The following is a 20,438-nucleotide window of genomic DNA, read 5'->3' as shown; positions in this document are numbered from 1 at the left end:
CCTCTTCATGTGTTTGCTGGTGGTATCTTTGATGACTCTGCTTTTCTTCATGCCTTCGTCTGTCCTGTGCCTGTCCTCCAGTCTGTTGACTACCACACTGCTGCCAGTCTCTCCCTTTGTGGCAGAGAGACTTTTCCTGCTGGGACTGGGAATACAACTTATGTTGACGGCGTTCGGACTCTCTTTCTGGTTGCCACAGCCCTTGTTGAAAGTGGCTCTGCCTGTCTTCCCTAGATATATACCCCTGGCTTCTATTCAGCCCTTGCCCTTCCTGTCCTGTTCTGCTATCTTGGAAGTGATGATTTTGCCCCTGTATCTCAGAATATCTATAACCAGAATCCAAACCTTGTCTATCTGTTTGACCATAGCTTGATTCTTGTCCATACTGGCCATAGTGAGAATCCAGTCCCTGTCTTCCCGACTGGCCATATTGAGTGTCCAGTCCTTGCCTTCCTGACTGGCCACAGCGAGTGTCTAGACCTTGTCTATCTGTCTGACCACAACCTGATTCTTGTCCAAACTCCTCTGACTGGCCATAGTGGGAGTCCAGTCCTTGCCTTCCTGACTGACCATAATGGGTGTCCAGTCCTTGTCTTCCTGACTGGCCATAGTGAGAATCCAATCCTTGTCTTCCCGACTGGCCATAGTGAGAATCCAGTCCCTGTCTATCTGTCTGACCACAACTTGATTCTTGTCCAAACTCATCTGATTGGCCATAGTGAGAGTCCAGTCCTCGCCTTCCTGACTGACCACACTGAGTGCCCAGTCCTTGCCTTCCTGACTGGTCATAGTGAGAATCTAATCCTTCTCTCCCTGATTGGCCATTTTGAGTGGCTAGTCCTTGTCTCCCTAACTGGCCATAGTGAGAGTCTAGTCTTTGTCTGCCTGTCTGACCATGGCTTGATTCCTGTTCTGATCTCTCAGACTGACCATAGCTAGAGTCCAGTGCTCGTCCCCCTGACTGACCATAGCAATACTCTTGTCCTTGTCTGCCTGAATGGCAATTACCAGTGTTTAGTCTTTGTCTGCCTGACTGACCCCAACTTGAGTCTTGTCCCAGCCTTTGAGACTGACCATGATGAGAACCATTGTGTCGTTCCCCAGGTTCACTACAGTCAAAGCTCTGACTTTGTCTCTTATTTTGACCTAAGCAAGAGACATACCTTTGTTTCTCAGACTGACCACAACTTGATTCCTGTCTCATTCTTCCAGACTGACCAGAGCAACTATCCTGTCCTTGTCTTTTTGAATTAGTGGGGTGTGAGTCCTGTCCTAACCTTTCAGATTGACCATAGTGAGAGGTCTTATCTTGTTTCTCAGACTGACCCCGATGAGAATTCTGGTCTTGTCTCTCAGACTGATCCCTCTGAGAATTCCGGTCTTGTCTCTCAGACTGATACCGTTGAGAATTCCGGTCTTGTGTCTCAGACTGACCCCGATGAGAATTCTGGTCTTCTCTCTCAGACTGATCCCTCTGAGAATTCCGGTCTTGTCTCTCAGACTGACCCCAGTGAGAATTCTGGTCTTGTCTCTCAGACTGACCCTGGTGAAAATGCTGGTCTTGTCTCCCAGATTGGCCATGATGAGAATGCTTGTCTTGTCTCTCAGACAGGGTATAGTGGGAATCCTCATCTTGTCCCTCATACTGACCATAATGATAGTCATCATCTTGTCTGTCAGACTGACCACAGTGGGAATCCTGCCTTTGTCCTCTCTGCTTCTGTTTTTGTTGCTTGCCTGTACCCTCCTCTGGAAGGCGACGGTCCTGAGTTCTCTCCCTTCCTTGTTCTTGGTGGGCCCCAGCTTTGTCTCTACATAATGTTTTACTCTGGATTTGATAACAGGATTGAGCCAACTTAAACACCAACAAAAGAAATTCATTAAAGTCGACATGTTCATCACGGTCCCGATCTAAGAGCTGTAAGATGGTATCAGCTGTCTCAGGGTCATCTGGCCTCTGTGAGAAAATAAAACAAAGACCAAATTTTAATCATTTGCCCTTTACTTCCTCAGCCTGGAAATTATGTGGCTTAGTTCACATCTTTTAGGGAAAGGAAAGGAAGGAAGGGAAGGAAAAGGAAGGGAAGAGAAGGGAAGAGAATAAGCCTTTATATAGCACCTACTATACACTAGGCACTATGAGAAGTGCTTTTTACAAATATTATCTCATAACCTTGTGAAATAGGTGCTCTTATTATCTCCGTTTTCCAGTCGATAAAACAGAGACCAATGGAGATTAAATGCCTTGCCCAAGATCACACAACTAATAAGTGTCTGAAGCGGGATTTGAATTCAGGTCTGCAAGAGCCCAGGCTCAGTGCTCCGTGCAGTCTAGTGCCACTGAACTGCTTCTTCTAAAGACCTGATCCCTTGCTTATCTTGCAGAGACAGGGGATAGCCACATTTAAAAACACCCCCATATCATGATTAATTTGAGTAAATTGGTTTTGCATAACAGATATAGAGGTGGGAAGGGACCCCAGTAGTCAACTAGTCCATTTTACAGCTGAAAAAACTGAGGCCCAGGGAAGTTAAACAAACTTCATACAGATAGTACGTTCAGAGGTGATATTTCAACCCACACCTGCTGACCTTACAGTTGGTGTTCTTTCCATTGCACCATACTGTCTTCTTGAAAAAGTAATCCTATGATTAGGATTAATCAATAAAAGACAAAAAGCAAGAAGAGATCTCCTGGCATAGTATGGAAAGAATGCTGGATTAGGAGTCCGAGGGCCTGAGTTCCAATCCTGCTTCTATATAGACAACGATGGGCAATCTGCTCAGTTTCTTCATCTGTAAAATCAGGCTTTTGGACTAGATGACCTCAAGACCCCTTCCAGGTCAAATCTGTGATTCTGTAGGATTCTGTTAAGCCAATCTCACTTTGTAAGAAAAAAAGGCCCTCTTACTTGGAGGTTTGCTTCTCTTGTAAGCTGCTATGCATTGCAGGGGGATGGCCTTACTGGGAGAAACCCTGGCAAAAGCTTTGGGAGCAGGCCACACCCAACTGAAAAGACCCTTTCCATTTTGTCTTCTCCCTGGGCCCAAGGCCTCTTGGGAGCCCCATCTTACCCGAAGGATCTCCTTAAATTCCTGCAGCAGAAGCTGCTTCAGTTCCTTCTTGCACAGGGATGTGCAGTCCTCATTCATACTGGCGTATTCGTGGAACACCTCAATCACAGTGAAGATGCTATTCAGGAGCTGAGACATGTTTGCAAATTCAGTTGAACCTGGAAACAGACATCAGAAGAGGTGGGTGATTTAGACGGACACCAGGAGGGGTTTCTAGCAGAAAACTATTTCTGGCTGGAAAGGAAGAAAGCTGGGGATGTGAGACAGCGGTTATTTGGAGACATTCCTCTAGAGGCTTGGGAGAGCTTATTAAGTGAGAAACACCATCAGTAGCTTTCTGAGTGCAAACCTCTGGAAATGGAAGTTAATGTTTCTTGTTAACTGCTGCTGCTGCTGTCACTCTGGCATCAAACAGAAATTCCTTTGGCATTTAAATCCTTTCACAACCTGGTTCTAACTTATTTTTTTCTTTTTTAAAATAATTTTTAATTTTAATTTTTAAATAAATTTTAAAATTTTAAAATAATAATTAAAATCATTTAATTTTAATTTTAAATAATTTAAATACATTTTAAAAAATAATTTTAAATGCAAAATGAGAAAAGGAAAAAAAAGTTGCTATGCACACAGCAGACCATAAGAGAGGATTCATTATAAAACAATAAGTTTCCATTTCAAGAAAACCTATATAATAAATACTATACATTGTTTTCAAAGCTGCCCAGCTTTTCTTTGCTTCCTTGTTGGTTTTCTTTTGTTCTCTGCTGTGCACTTTTTAACTTTATTTTCCCCCTCTCTACTCTCCTAAAGAAATCTACAGTTAATCATGGATCTAACTTACTTTTTCATTTTTATTATGTATTACTCCCCTTCATGCGCTTTGGGATCCAGCCAAACTTGCCATCTTCCTGTTCCTTACACACAAGTACCCCTGTCCAGCCTCCACGCCTTTGCATAGGCTGTTCCTCAAGCCTGGCACTCTTTCCCTCCCCACCTCCACCTCTTAAAATCCCTAGCTTCATTCAAAGCTCAGCTTTGTCACTTCCTACAAAGGGCCTTTGTCGATTCCCTCCAACTGCTTGTGCCTTCCTCTAAAATTACCTTATTTATTACTTTGGATTTAAATTACTTTCGGAATTTGTAGCTTTATAATTTACTTTGTAAATTATCTTGCAAATTACTTTACATTTTATCATAAATATAGTTTGTGTGACCCTGGACAAGTCACTTAACCACTGTCTGCCTCAGTTTCATCAACTGTAAAATGGATATAGTTTGTATTTGTTGTTCTCAATAGAATGTCAGTTCCTTGAGCATCTCTGCTACCTCACACAGTGCCTGGCACATTTGCTATTCAGTTCAGTTGTTTTTCTGTCATATCTGACTTTTCTTGACCCTATTTGGGGTCTTCTTGGCAAAGATACTGGAGTGGTTTGCCATTTCCTTTTCCAGTTCAATTTACAGATGAAGAAACTGAGGCAAACAGGGTTAAATGACTTACCTAGCAGCTAGCAAGTTTCTGAACTCAGACACCTTTGCGCTCAGGAAGATGGGTTTTCCTGACTCTAGGCCCAGTACTCTATCCATTGTGTCACCTACCTGTACCATTTGGCACACATTAGGCACTTAAAAACTTGCTGATTGATTATAATTATCAACAACAATTACAGCAACAAATTCCATCACTAAAGAATAATACCGAAGTGGAAACATAGCTAAATTCAGTTCTGTGAAAGGAAAGAAAGCATATTCAAATACATAGAAGTAAAGTTAGGTTGTTGGGACTTCTTGGAATCCAGACTTACATTAAATTTTCTCCTGTAGATGGAAGGCCCTAACGAGTAGCTGAACAGTAGAGGCCTTCATGATAGCTCCATAGTTACTACTTGAGAACAGACTGGATTTCCAAACAGTCTCAATAATCATTTACTAAAAGCAGTAGCAACATGCAGTAAGTCTGGAATGAATTGAGGTGCTTTTTCCATATTTACAACATTGGGGATCAAAATTTCCTGGGGATCCACAATCCAAGGGCTTGGCCCTGGTGAGTGCCCTCAGCTTGTGTGTATCCCCTTCTAAACTCTACACAGCAAAACTATTCTCTGACTCTGGGATCCTGGATCATCCATCAGTAGGACCAAGTCTTCCAGAATGCCTCAAACCAATCACTTACACAAAGACAAGATTATTTTGTAATCTCTATAGAAACTGGTGACATCTGCTATAGTCTCTGAGAAAAGAAAGCAATCATGCCTGCAATGAAAAGGAAGTCACAGGTTAACTAAGACTGCTCATACAGTGAACATCCTTAGATATTCAGCCCAAAGGATCATGGGAAGCAACTTGGAGCACGGCAGGTGACATCTTGTGCCTTGCTTACCTGTTTCCCGGAGAACAAGTGGAAGGTGTACAAGCTGGTGGAGGACACCAGAGAACTAGGATTCTGGCCTATTTATAGGGGTTTTAATTGTCCTACTAGAGCATCCCCAAAAGGAGACACCCACCTGTGGATAGGGCCTGATTCACTCCCCAACCCAGCCCAGCTCCACCTCACTTGGCAAAAAATGGGATTTGTTTGCCTTCTCACTTGCTCATAAACCTGTTTGTCATTAGAATGGGTGACAGTCCTGAAGTCCCAGCCCCATCTAATTAGGAGAATTTTATGGTGGTTCATGAAAATGTCCAGGTGCCTTTGAATGCAATGATTTACCTTTAAAGTCATACTAGCACATCGCATTTGTTGTTAGAGTTGTTGTTCAGTCATTTCAGTTGGGTCTGACTCTTTGTGACCCCATTTGGGGTTTTCTTGGCAAAGATACTAGAGTGCTTTGCCATTTCTTTCTCCAGCTCATTTTACAGATGAGGAAAGTGAGGCAGACAAGATGAAGCGAATTTCCCAGGGTTGCACAGTTAGTAAGTGTTTGAGACTAGATTTGAAGTTGAGTCTTCCTGACTCCAGGCCCAGCACTCTATCCACTGTACCACCTAGCTGCCCAGCACATTCCATTGACCAGGACCATGGACAAAATGGAGAAAAATTGACATGGGCACATTATAAAATCTCAATGGAATGGGATCCAATGACAGTATCTATCAAGTCAGAAGACAATTGCCTTGGGCAAATGTTTCAGCTCTGCTAGTGGCTGATGGTAGTCATTAGGGAAAATGGTGGCAGATAGAGTGCTAGGCCTGGACTCAAGAAGACCTGAGTTCAATCTTTCCTCAGAGACTTACTAGCTATGTGACCTTGAGTAAGATACTTGATCTTTATTTGCCTCAGTTTCCTCAACTCTAAAATGGGGATAATAATAGAACCTATTCTGCCAGGTTGTTGTGAGGATAAAGTGAGACAATATTTGTAGAGTGCTCAGCACAGTGCCTAGAATGTAGCAGGTGTTATAGAAAAACCAGCTATTATTATTAATAATAAAAATAAAATAATAGTAATAAAATCACTACTCTTATGGACTTTCTTGAATTATTACTTTATTATAGCACTTTTAGGTTTTCATTTGCTTCTCACAACAATCCTGCTAGGTAAGTATTGTTATTATTATTTAGTCATTTCAGTCATGTCTGACTCTTTGTGATCCCATTTAGGGTTTTCTTGGCAAAGATGCTAGAGTGGTTTGCCGTTTCCTTCTCCAGGTCATTTTACAGATGAAGAAACTGAGGTGAACTGGTTGAAGTGACTTGCCCAGAGTCACACAGCTAGTAAGTATCTGAGGCCAAATTTGAACTCAGGAAGATGAGTCTTCCTGACTTCTGGCCTGGCATTCTAACTCTATCTCTCTCTCTGTCTCTCTCTGTCTCTGTCTCTCTCTGTCTGTTTATCTCACTCTGTCTCTGTCTGTCTGTCTCTGTCTCTGTCTGTCTCTTTCTCTGTCTCTCTATGTCTTTGTCTCTGTCTTTCTGTCTTTTTGTCTCTGCCTCTCTGTCTTTCTTTGAGCTCTCTCTGTTTCTCTCTCTCTCTCTGTCTCTCTCTCTCTCTCTTTCTCTCTCTCCCCCTCTGTTCCTCTTCTCATACTTGTAAGTACCTAGGTAAGTACTGTAAGTATTATTATCTGCATTTTACAGATGAGGAAAATGAGGCTCTGTGAGGTTAAATGAAGGAAAAAGGAAGGAAATACACATCTATTGAAAGCTTACTATGTGTCAGGTACTGTGTTAGGCGTTAGGAACATAAATACAAGGAAAAAGGGACAGTTCCTGACCTCAAGGAGCTTACATTCTAACAGGTGAAGACAGTAACCCAAAGGAAGATTAAAAGCAGAGGAGTTGGAGGATGAGGAATGAGGGAACCTTTGGAGTCCAGGGAAAGTAGAGCACAGCTCCAGGAGGGAAGTGAAGACAGGCTGGCCTGGGGCCTTCTATGAAATGACTTGGTCATGATTAACAGTTAGTGCGAGAGGGGAGATTTTAATTCAGGTTTCTCCCCACTACCAGTCATTAGGGGTATGGCTAAAGTAATATTATGAATAGAGGTAGATGAGGGCACGGGCCAACACTGAAGTGATATTTATGGGTGACATTTAAGCTGCCCCCCATTGATATTCCTGAGAAATTAGGTCTCAACCTGAAAGTCAGAAATGGGGGACTCTAATTCTATTTCTGTTGTCTATGAGCCATGGAAGCTAACAGAAATTTGGGCCTCCTGTCTTCCCAAAGCACCACCCAGATACCAGTGGGTGCAGTACAAACTTACACAGAGGGGGCCCCCAAGAATACTTGTTTTTGTTCGTCTGCTTCTGTCTAAGTCTGAGGTGGTGCCTCCCCCCCCCCCCCCCCCCCCCCGAAAGGCAGCTTTGTGATCTTCTCTGTGTATGTGGAGAGAGACATGACTCCTGATTGGCTGGGAGAATGCTGAGTGTGAAGTGCCACACAAGTATGAGAGGAGGGAGGGAGGGGGAGAGAGACAAAGAGAAAGAGAGATAGAGAGAGACAGAAAGAGCTCAGAGAAAGAGAGACAGAGAGGCAGAGGCAGAAAGACAGAGAGACAGAGACAGAGAGACATAGAGAGACAGAGAAAGAGACAGAGACAGAGACAGACAGAGTGAGATAGAGAGAGATAGAGAGACAGAGGAGAGACAGAGACAGAGAGAGACAGAGAAAGAGACAGATGGAGACAAAGACGGACAGAGAGCAACAGAGAGACAGAGTGAGATAGAGAGAGACAGAGAAAAAGAAAGAGAAAGAAAAAGAGAGAGAGAGCAACAGAGAGACAGAGAAAAAGAGAGAGACAGATAGAGACAGAGAGAGACAGGGAGAGGGAAGTTGAGAGACAAGATGTGGACTTCAGAATGTAGGACTGGAATTCTGGAGATATAGACATTTAGGGAAGCTGGTCCTTATCATATCCCTTGCCTTTCAGTGCTTACATCCTAGAGACCACTGAAAATAGACTCCTCACTTCAGTAGAATTGTTCTCTCTTGGTTTGATCTGAGATATCTTCTCATTCCTGTCTGGAGAGCTCATTTTTTTTAGTACATTCTTCGGCATAATCTAATCTATATAAATCCTCTGCTTTCTACTTTCTACTTTCTTTGATAAAGAGGTTGGCCTTTTGGGGAACTAGTGTTTAGTGGGAAGGGACTAAACTAAGGGCTACCCTCAAAAGCAATTACCCTCAAAAGTAACTTTCATTCTGAACCCAGACTCATACCCCTAGACTGGAGATAGTTGAGGGATAGATACAATTCTAACCTGATACCCCTTTTGGAGACTGGAGGAGAGATTGCCCAACCTTGACAGTATTGGACCCTGTCTGACCCTACATCCTGCTAGGTGTTATGGTTCCTTCTACTCTTTGCAGGTGGACCACTTGTGAGCCACACACACACATACATATACATACGCACACACATAAACATTTAGTCACACACATATATGTTACACTTGCTTGTTGAATGAATAAATGAAATGTAACTGCTGTATAGTATCAGAGAATCTTTTACTTAGTACAAAATTTCAAAGATTCATGTCTGGTGTCTGAAATCTATGAAAGTGCAGTGATATGTTACCACCTCTAGTTCAATTCAATTAAAACTGTTTAATAGAAATGATGTAGTCAGGTATGGTAGTGCACACCTGTAATGCAGATTCCGAGGAAGGCTGAGGCTGGTGGATTGCTTAAGTTTGGGAATTCTGAGTTGGGTTAAGTTGATTGAGTGTCCACACCAAGTTTGGCACCAATATGGTGAGCCTTGAGAAGCAGGGGCTGGAGGAGGAGTGCCTGTGGATGTGGGGACCAGACTGTCTAAGGAGGGGTGATTCCGCTGAGGTCAGAATGAAGTCAAAGCTCCTACACCAATCACTAGTGGCATTGCATCCATGAGTGGCCACTGCATTTCCAGCCCGGATGAGACAGAGAGACATAGTCTCAAAAACAAATTTAAAGCATAAGATGTAGGCACTATCCTAGGTGCTGGGGATATAAAGACTTAAGTGAGAAAAGTGCCAGTCTTCAAGAAACTTACATTTAAACTTTGGTAGGAGGAAAGGGAAGGGGAGGATTATTAATACTTTGGAAGAATTTAACTTTTAATCAACAAACATAGACAAAATTAGAGGGTTGGACTGGAAGGCCTCTATGGTCCCTTCCCAACTCTACACCCATGATCCTTTGATTGTTGGGAGTCTGCTCTGTGACACTACGTGAGGTGCTGTGGGCAATAGAGACAGATGTTTGCCACCACGTAGAGCCCGTGGTTGCTACGGAAGATAATCAGTGGCATGGGAGTACTCCAGCTAAAGGGAATTGAGGGAAAGCTGGAAGGTGGGGCTCAGCTGTGTACCCAGTCTCGATGAAAAAACTAGAACAACTGTAGCAAATTGGAATATTTGTGTCAATAAACGTCCCATTGCTCTCCCAGGACTGGATGGCCGCTGGGGTTTCTTCTGACTGATATTCTGTCCCTTGATTCCTAAGCCCTAGACTTGACCTCTCACTAGCTACCCCTGGTCTTGATGTGTTCCTTATCTTGATTTAGGCTCTTCTTTAGACATTGGTCCATCAATTCTATCCATTCAGCCCCTCAATCAACAATCCTAGTTGCCCTCCTTGGTTTTCTCTCTGGATGTCACTACTTCCTGTCTCAAGTCCCCTGGTCATAAAGACTTCTGTTTGGTTGTGAGTTTCTCCCTCCACTCTCAGACCGTGGCCTGTACAAGAATGTTTGAAACTCCTCCCATTCTCCCATTGTGTCAAGCTGCCAATGTCATGGATCTCACAGATGGGGTGCTGGGTCCTGCCCTTTCGCCTTGAATCTAGTTGACAGAACAGTCTGTGTACAACAAATACTCTATGGCAGTCTGTGCTAAGTGCCAAATAAAGGTGTGGAGAGCTTATCCCTTTTGGTTACTGGTGTAAAGTAGGTCAGAAGTCATTAGATCCATGGGGACCTTTTCAATTTTGTTCTCAAGTTAGTTTGCATAAATCTTGGGGTATTTCAGTTGTGTGGTTAGGGAAGGCAGGAAGGTAATGAAAATAATTTCCTTTCTCTGTGTAGCATGGTTTGGACTCTGGCACCACTCTGTTGCAGCTGATCTTGCTCAGGGTTTTCCTGAAGAAGTTGGGGCTTCTTTTGAGCTCCCACCAATTGCATCTCTCCCATTCTTAGTGGCCCATTGACAGTCACCTCAGTTTCATTTAATTACTTAGCACTGGATTAACTTTTTTGTGTGTGAGGCAATTGGGGTTAAGTGACTTGCCAAGAGTCACACAGCTAGTGAATGTTATGTGTCTGAGGCCATATTGGAACTCAGGTCCTCCTGACTCTAGGGCCGGCTTTCTATCCACTATGCCACCTAGCTGCCGCTGGATTAACTTTTACAAATGGGTATTTACTTCAGAGATATAGCAAGAATAAAAGTACAAATATTTTCCCGTGGGGCAAAATCCCCCTGTACCACTTCAGTGTGGGGTGGAGGGGATCAAGTTTGTAGTTTAGCTCAATATCTATTCTATATAGTATTGGTTCCACCAAATTAAACTCCAAAGCCCTGTTGGGTTGGTTTTCACAGAATCTTGCTCCTCAGAACATCCCTGCCGGGATAGTTGAAACACCTGGTCTGAATTTCTGAACTGCTAGATCACTTTGTCTTGACTTCCTGGGCTGGGTTAGAGACTCAATTCCCTGCACCTCGAATGGAAAAGACTTAACAAAAGGGCCAAAGACCCAGGCCTGTTTCTTGCAGCCATGTGAACTAAAGGGGATAAGGGAAAGAGGTGGCCCTCAGGCCCTACCCCCTTACTTCATGGTGTGAGTGAAGGATCACCCTCAGATATGAATGTTGCTAAAAGGTCCCAGGCTTTGTTTAGTTAAGCTATTTTAAAGATGTTGATAGTTCTGAGGTAGCTAGGTATCTAGCAGATAGAACACTGACCTTGCAATCAGGAAGACTCATCTTCATGAGTTCAAATCTGACCTCAGAGCCTTTTTAGCCATGTGACCCTGGGCAAGTGTCTTAATCATGTTTGCCTCAGTTTCCTCATCTGTAAAATGAGCTGGAGTAGGAAATGGCAAACCACTCCAGTATCTTTTCGAAGAAAAACTCAAAATCAGATCATAAAGAGTTGGGCATGACTGAAATGATCAAACAATAACAAATAGCTCTGTCCTTAGAGCCAATGGAAAAAGGCTACTCCCAATCATGTGGTAAACCAACTTAGAATGTTCACACATGCTCCAGCCCTTCAGTCTACTGGAAGCAGGCTCCTTATCATCTTCCACATTGGTGACACCATCTTTGGTGGTCGAGGTATATGTCAAAATTACATGCTCCCCTTGTTTGAAAATTTTCTTGGCAAATAGGCAGAGGTAAATTTTGAATATGTTGTCTGTGTCTCAAATCCAGATAGTTCTCTGGGTCTATGGGGAGCCATATGCATTTCATTTGTTTTTCCAGTGCCATATAGGAAAGGGTCTCAAAACAGTTAATATGACATGATTTTATACAGATTCGCATATATGGACAAAAATAATAGTCGCAAAGTTTCCAAAATATGATTGCTTGTTTAGTATTGAACAAGAGTTTGACTCAGTGTTAAAATGGAAGGAACCTTAGAAATTATTGAGTCTAACCCCTTCGTCTCATAGGTAAGGAAACTGAGGCTCAGAGAGGTTAAGGGACTTAACGCAATCTTCCTAACTCCCAATTAAACACTCTAACCACTATCCCACGATGCCTCAAAACAATTGTGTGGTTTCAAGATTTTGAACTGGGATGACAAGGAGAATAACATTAGAAATTGGTAGAAAGAGGGTGATGCTAACTACTTTGGAGAAAAAGGTTGAGTTCTCTATAGTCACAGCTCCTCTGTTTTCAGCCTTTTGGTTTCTAAGCCCTCTGGAATCTCATTGACCTGATACAATCTGCATTCTGTCTCCAAGTTATGATTCTTTTTTCTTTTTTAAAAATATATATTATTTCCCCCCAATTACATGTTAAAACAATTTAAAAACATTTTTTAAACCTCTGAGTTCCAAATTCTATCTCTGTCTCCCCCCTTCCCCTCCCTCCTCCCTGAGACAGTAAGCAATCAGATATAGGTCATACATGTGCAATTATGTAAAACATTTCCATATTAGTCATTTTGTACAAGAAGACCTGAATAAAAGAAAAAGAATGAAAGAAAGTGAAAAATAGCATGCTTCAGTCTGTATTCAAACAATATCAATTCTTTCTCTGGAGATGGATAGTATGCTTCATCATTAGTCCTTTGGAATTGTCTTGGATCATTGTATTGCTGAGAACAACTAAGTCATTCACAGTTCTTCATCTAACAATATTATTGTTATTGTGTATATTGTTCACCTGGTTCCGTTCACTTCATTTTGCATCAGTTCATGTAAGTTTTTCCACATTTTTCTGAAATCATCCTTTTTGCCATTTCTAATAGCACAATAATATTAAAAAAATAAAATAAAAGGGGGCAGCTAGGTGGCACAGTGGATAGAGCACTAGCCCTGAAGTCAGAAGGACCTGAGTTCAAATCTGACCTCAGACGCTTAACACTTACTAGCTGTGTGACCCTGGGCAAGTCACTTAACCTCAATTGCCTTAACAAAAAATAAAAATAAAACAATAATATTCCATTACTGCCATATTCTTCAGCTTGTTCATCCATTCCCCAATTGATGGGCATCCCTTTGATTTCCAATTCTTAGCAATCTGTATGTAGTAAAGAGTTGTAGTGTCATATGTAATCCTCTTTTTTCTGTTCTACTTTGTATATGGAAATGTACTTTTTTAGAGTGTTCATTAAATTCAGAATAAAAGGCAAATAAACAAAAAGCAAAATGATAAACTTTGGTAAGTATAAGAATCCACTGCTGCACCCAGAAAACTGAGATGTTGCACTCTCTTTTTATCAAAGGGTCCCTCTAGATCCACACAGTTGGAAGGAAGGAAGGAAGGGAGGAAGGAAGAAAGGAAGGGAGGAAGGAAGAAAGGAAGGAAAGGAAGAAGGGAGAGAGGAAGGAAGGGAAGAAGGAAGGAAGGAAGGGAGGAAGGAAGGGAGGAAGGAAGGAAGGGAGGGAGGAAGGAAGGAAGGAAGGAAGGAAGGAAGGAAGGAAGGAAGGAAAGAAGAAAGGAAGCTATGCTAAAATATGGGTTTCTAAGTCCAGCTTCAGCTCTAACCCAGACCAGGCAGATTTTTTGAAGAACAGCTGTAGCTGTCTCTCTTCACTAACTTCATGGCAGATATAAAAAAAAGCGACAAAGAAACTTTGAAAGGCTTGGGTGTTATCTGAGTCTGTGCAAATACAAAGCCTCGTAAAACTCTATCATCACTTGGAGAATTTCTTCACAGTAGTACTATGTGCTGATAAAGAAAATAGCAAGCTAAGTCTTTTGGTTTGAAAATAATTGTGACATTCCTATTCAGAGGAATGTCTTGAAAGCACTTTATAAATTTTGCCTAATAGCAAATGCTCACTTTTATACAACAGTTTATGGTTTACAAGGTGTTATATATCCATTATCTCATTTGTCAAAACAGTCCTGGGAGGTCGAGTCTCTTATTATTCACATTTCATAGATAAGGAAACTGAGACTCAGATCTGCCAAGGATCACACCTTGAGGAACTGCTAAAATGCATTCTCCCATTCCCAGAGGTGAAAACTGAGAAGGAAAATGGCCAACAATAGCTTTATCCAAAGCTTTTTGGGTGACAAAGTGCCCCTCCCTCCTCTGCATTACCACGGATTGTACCACACATTTGGCATTCATCAGCTACTACCATGTATTATTTTCTTTTTATGTGTATTTGTCTCACTGCCCATCTAGATTATGAACTTGAGAGAAAGCGTTACATCATTGACTTCTGTGTATCTCCCCCTGGGTGGCATAGTCCAGTGCCAGGAGAGAACAATCACTCAATAAACACTTGTTGATTGACTTGCCTGCTTACATTTCATCCTGGATGGAGGATAAGGAAGGAGTATGTTCCTGACATGGAAAGGAAATAAGTGTGTGTGTGCATGTATGTATGCCCATACATACACCCACATACAAATATATATATATTTATATATATATTCACACATACATATACACACTTATTCATTTATTTATTTTACAGTTGAGGAAACTAAAGCAGACAGTGGTTAAGTGACTTACCCAGGGTCACATAGCTAGGAAGTGTCTAAGGCTAGATTTTAAATCAAGTCTTCCTGACTCCAGGCCCAGAGCTATATCTACTGTGCCACCTAGCTGCCTCTAAGCTGGGAGACAGTTTATTCAAAGGCATGAAGGCAGAAGATGTAATGTTGAGTTTGAGGAACAACAAATAACCCAGTTGGACTGGAGCAAAAAGTGTGTGAAGCAGGAAGTAAAATGAAATAAGTCTGAGCCAAGAGTTTAAATGCCAAGATGCAATGTGGGTATTGTATACCAGAGGCAGCAAGGAGCCATTGAAAGTTTTTCAGCGTGGGAATGACAAGGCTAGATATGCTTTAGGAAGACAATCTTGGCAGCTGTGAGCAAAATGATTAAGAGAAGGGAAAGACCAGAAGTCAGAGTCCAATCAGGAGGCCAGGAGAAAAGTAATTAGACCCTGAACTGGCAGCAGAGGAGGGGCAGTGGGTTGTGAGAAGTTAGATTGGAACGGAGGTAAAATGTACCTACCTAAAGCAGTTAATTGGATATGGGAACAAAGGGAAAGGAAGACACTGGGGTTGTAAACCTGGATGACAACAAGGGTAGGGATCCCCTCAACAGAAAGAGGAGGGTTTTTTGAGGAGGGGTAAATTTGGGAGGCAGCTGGTAACTCAGTGGATACAGCACTGGGTCTAGAGTCAGGAAGATATGAGTTCTAATCTAGCCCCAGACACTTACTAGCTGTGTGACCCTGAGCAAGTCACTTAACCTCAGATTGCTTGATAAAATGGATCCCACTGGAAAAGGAAATGGCAAATCACTCCAGTGTCTTTGTCAAGAAAACCCCAAATGGGATGACAAAGGGTCAGATGTGACTGAAATGACAAAACAACAACAACAAAATTGGTAGGGGGGAACTAATGACTTCCATTATGGATATGTTGAATTTGATATCTCTACCACACATTGAGTTGGAGATGGCCAACCAGCAGGCTTGGGACTGGAACTCAGGTAGGAAATTACAGGTATGTGTATGTATGCATGTATGTATTGTGTGTATATATGTATATATATATATATATATATATGTACACACACACACACAGACACACACACACATATTGACAGCTAGGTAGCATGGTGGATAGAGTGCTGGGCCTGAAGTCAGGAAGAATCATTTCCCTGAGTTTAAATCCAACCTCAGACATTTACTAGCTGTGTGACTCTGGGCAAGTCATTTACTCTATTCCCTTCAGTTCCTCATCTATAAAATGAACTGGAGAAGAAAATGGCAAATCATTCCATTATCTGTGCAAAGAAAACCCAAATGGGGTCATGAAGAATTATACATTAATAAAATGATGTATGTGTGTATGTATATACATGTGTGTATATATACATGGATATGCATGTGTATATAATTACCTATGTGTATATATACATATATAAAATATAAGCAGGGAGGATATTCATGTGTAAATATGAACACATATATACATATAGTCCTATTTTGATGTAATTTCTAAACTGAATCCCAACATTTCTTCTGTCTTGAGTCATGTGTATATACACCTATATGCACTTATATATACATATGTGTATACAAAGGTATTTATACATATATATGCATAAATGTATATGAAAATAAAATTGTATACATGTGTATATATGTTTATTTGTATATACATGTACATTATATACCTGTATAACATATATCATCGTGCACATGCATGTGGTATGTATATACATGCATACAGTATATATACATATATGCACATGTTTACTTATGGCCTTGTATGTATACAATTATGTATTGTGCATATATATGTAAACACATATTTGTGTCAAAGCAAAAGGATTACTGAACCTTAGAATAGAATCTACACTAAAATTGAGGAACTGGGAGCCATTTTCACTTCTGACCCATTTAACCGAATCAGAGAATTGTAGGGGGAGTCTAACAAGATGTCAGTATAGGCGAGATGGCAGTGTTTTTGCTAACACCTGTTAAGCTGGTAGTTGCCTATTCAGACAGCAGGGCAGAGAGTCAGCTTTCACTGGTGCCTTTGTTTGCTATTAATCTAGAGCAATCTAAAAGATTTGATGACATAATTGAACAGCTCTCAAAAAGTCACTTTTAGAAATCCTGGGATGGATGGGCAGGAGACGCTTAGTGTGAACAGAATCTCAGGACTCATTATAGGACTGTGGCAAAGAAAAATCCTAATACTAATCCACTGTTGATAGAGTTGTGAACTGATCCAACCATTGTGGAGAGCAATTTGGAACTCTTCCTATAGGGCTGTAAAACTCTGCATGCCCTTTGTTCCAGCAATACCACTGCTAAGTCTATATCTCAAAGATATAAAAAAAGAAGTGGGAAAAGAACCCACATGTACAAAGATATTTATAGCAGCTCTTTTTATTTTTGGTGGCAAAAATTGGAATCTGAGGGGACGCCCATCAATTGGGGAAGGTCTGAACAAATAATGGTTTACGAATGTGATGTAATACTATTGTGCAGTAAGAAATAATAAAGGGGATGATTTCAGAGAAACCTTGGGCAACTTTAATGAACTGATGCAGAGGAAAGTAAGCAGAACTATGAGAACAATTTAGACAATAATAATATTGTAAAGAAAAACTTTGAAAGCTTAGGAACTCTAATCAACACAATGGTCACCCCACAATTCCAGAGGATTCATGATGAAATATGCTATCTACTCTTAGATAGAGAGATGATGGACTTACATTACAGATTGAGGCATATTTTTTGATGTGGTCATTGTGAGAATTTGTTTTGATTGACTATCTATGTTGCAAAGAAGAGTTTTCTTTTTCTTTTTTTCTTCATTGGGTGGGGAAGGTTGGAGGGAGGGAATGCAAATCTGAAAATGAAATCAAATAAGATGACCCTTACCCTCCAGGAACTTATACTTTATTTGTGGGAGATAAGAGGCATCTACATAAAGACATAAAAACAAGTCAATGCACTAATATTTCCTTGGGTCTATGATCTCTTCGATGTGGACATTCCCTCCAACAAAACAGATCATAATATACCCATGTCTTCTCATCCTATGACGTTTTTAACTATGTTCTACAAATCCTTCAGAGAAATTTATAGAATGCATTGGAGGCTTTCTTCTGGATGTTTTACTATTTCCTATGTGGCATTCTGCATGATTCTCTTTATCCCCCAAATCACACTGACTGGTTGGATACCCTTAGGAACAACCACTCTGGGGTTAAAGGAATCTAAGGGTCTATACTCCTAAATCTACAGCTCACAACCCTCACTGGTATATCTGCCTTTACTCTAGTCATGAGGCTTTTCCTTTTTTTGTACTTCTTGGTGCCTTGTTAAGCACTAGCCTTCTAGGGATGCAACACCCATACTGTTCAAATAGCTTCAATACTTATAATTGTCACTATTGTACACTAGTACCTACCCAGCACTGGTGCCTGCATACAAAGCCTCTTTTCCTATTTTTCTGTGTGGAGACACTGAGGACCTTGCTTTCAGGAGAGCCATGATTAGGTATAACAGAAGTGCCTCTGAGAGACTTTGGAACATGCATAGGTATTCTGTAACTGGTTCTGGTTAGCTAACCCCACACTCTTTGATTGGCTATGGAGGCATTCAAAAAAGGACTATTGAACAGAGCCTTGGCTATTTTTACTCTTTGGCTGTGCTCTGGTTATTTGATACCTTCACTGATAAAACGAGAGATAATACTTAAGGGAAGAGATCTTGGGCCTTCTCCTCTGTGAGATGAACATGTGACTGTGAAAATACTTCTTTTTTGTGTTCTTTTCTGTTTTATGTGAAGGAATTAGAGACTCTTATCTTGTTAGTTTTGAAAGGTCAGGAGAATAGCATCTCAGTGTCTGGATGTTGCAATCAGCTTAGCATCTTGAGGAGTAAAGAGTGACCTTAGGGAGTGAAGGTGGAACTCTGACATAATTGGAAAAAAAATAAAATACTATTAAATGAAAAAAAAAAGAAAATGGAACTCTGTCCAGAGGTAGCTGAGATTAGGAATTGTCTGACAGTCATGCTGCATCTAGACATGAACTTAGAGGACTAATGAATTGAGCTACATTAAGTCCACTCTCCCCAGACAGGAAAACATGTACCAAAATGTTTGTACTTTTGTTCTTGCTATATCTTCAAAGTAAATATTCCTTTTTAAAAGTTGAGTGATGTGAAGTGATTAAATGGAACTGGAGTGTAGTCATTCATTGGCACTTAGCAGTGGGAGGACACCACTGGTGGGGGCTCAAGCTGATGTTAGTAGAGAAGACATATTCTCAAACCCTTCAGGGAACACCTGGAACCCAGAGGGGGCAGTGCAGCAGCGTAGCCTTGGGATAGTGAGACCAAGAGTTTATTCATTACACAATTATGCAAGAATTATCTTAAAGCAATTGTATGACTTGGAAAAAAAAAACATAATGGAAAACTTACTGTCTATTCAGTCTGAAAACCAAAAGAAAAAATGCTATTTTTTCTCCAATGGATACTTGCAATATGAGGTCATTTAAAGAGGAGATAGATGTTAGATGGGAATCTTCCTACTGAGTCCTTCAAATGCATAGGGCAATCCAGATAGAGGTATGGATAAAATCTCTCTAGGGATTACTGAAACACATAGGAGTATGGACTGAACCTATGATTTCATTAATGTAGGGCACTTCTGAGTACACAGGGTACTCCATTTTTTCCATTGCATCTCTGAAGAAAAAAGGTGACATTCCAAATGGAGGCCTGAACTTCCCTGATGATAGCAAAAACAAACAAAAACACAAAAACTTAGATGAATCCTGAATATGTGTAGGCCTTTTAGAAAGGAATTTATCCCCTGGGGTTCGTTAAAATCAGCTCCTAAAATTTGGGAGGAGCTCTCAAATGTCATTTAAAGCATAGGGGCATTCATTCCCTCAAAAAGGTTAAGTGGACTTAAGTGGACCTGAATTCATTCTTGGTGAGGAGCCTGATCCCCAAAGAGAAAGAATCAAATTTTTTCTCACACTTTCTGGGCTCGTTGTACTTTCACTTTGATGTTCCTAGGAAAATCCCTAAGACAATGCTTTGATGTGGCTCATATTTAGAGTCTCCCCAAAGTCTCTTCTAGAAAATCATGCATTGTACAAAGTAGCAGATATCAGGTATGGGACAGCTATTTATTTCTTCCACCACAAAAACAATGCTTAAAACAAAAAGGATTCATAAGCATGCCTTAAAAATGTTTAAAACATGAAATAACAAACCATTTCTATTATACTCTTGTAGAAGGTAAAGACTTCCAATAAACTTGTTGGACTGTTGAACAGATATTTCATATTACCATTGGGTTTATACTGTCTGAGCAACTTGTAAAGTTCCAATCTTCTGTCATCAAAGAATAGTTTGAGCTTTCTAAGTCCTTTCAGCTACAGTATCCCCCTAGTGGTAGTCACCTTCTCTTCTGAGAAGAGTGTAGTTAAAAGTGGACAATGAGGCAATCAGTCTTGACCTAGGAACTCAAGACCTCTTACACTCATGAAGCAGGTGCTAAAGCTGGAAACATCCATTTCTCAAAATCACCAGTCAGTGGTCGATGTTCAGGGAAGGAAACACAAAGCAGAAGATACAGCCAAAGACTTGAAATCCATCTCTCAGGATTACCTAAGCAAGTGCATACTGATTGTCATTGCCATGCAGATATATGGGAGAGAGAGAGAGAGAGAGTGAGAGAGAGAGAGAGAGAGAGAGAG

The 20,438-nt window shown here is 41.0% G+C and overlaps 1 protein-coding gene across 1 annotated transcript in view; it reads right to left on the bottom strand.

The window, feature by feature from the left end:
* The window catches only part of LOC114042948 (repetin-like), a 4,157-nt gene extending 944 nt beyond the window's left edge, over nucleotides 1-3,213 (bottom strand). The window contains exons 1-3 of the mRNA XM_027861725.1: nucleotides 3,076-3,213; nucleotides 1,431-1,957; nucleotides 1-1,364 (exon numbers count right to left, since the gene is read on the bottom strand). The exon at nucleotides 1-1,364 is cut by the window's left edge and continues 944 nt beyond it. Of these exons, the coding sequence (XP_027717526.1) occupies nucleotides 1-1,364; nucleotides 1,431-1,957; nucleotides 3,076-3,213 (2,029 nt within the window). The remainder of the gene's footprint in view (nucleotides 1,365-1,430; nucleotides 1,958-3,075) is intronic.
* Between the last annotated feature and the right edge of the window lie 17,225 nt (nucleotides 3,214-20,438).

Source organism: Vombatus ursinus, unplaced genomic scaffold (assembly GCF_900497805.2).
Source record: "Vombatus ursinus unplaced genomic scaffold, bare-nosed wombat genome assembly UNPS02014768.1, whole genome shotgun sequence".
Classification (NCBI taxonomy): domain Eukaryota; kingdom Metazoa; phylum Chordata; class Mammalia; order Diprotodontia; family Vombatidae; genus Vombatus; species Vombatus ursinus.
The sequence above is the reverse complement of the archived record's forward strand: the minus strand, read 5'-3'. Positions and strand labels throughout refer to the sequence as shown.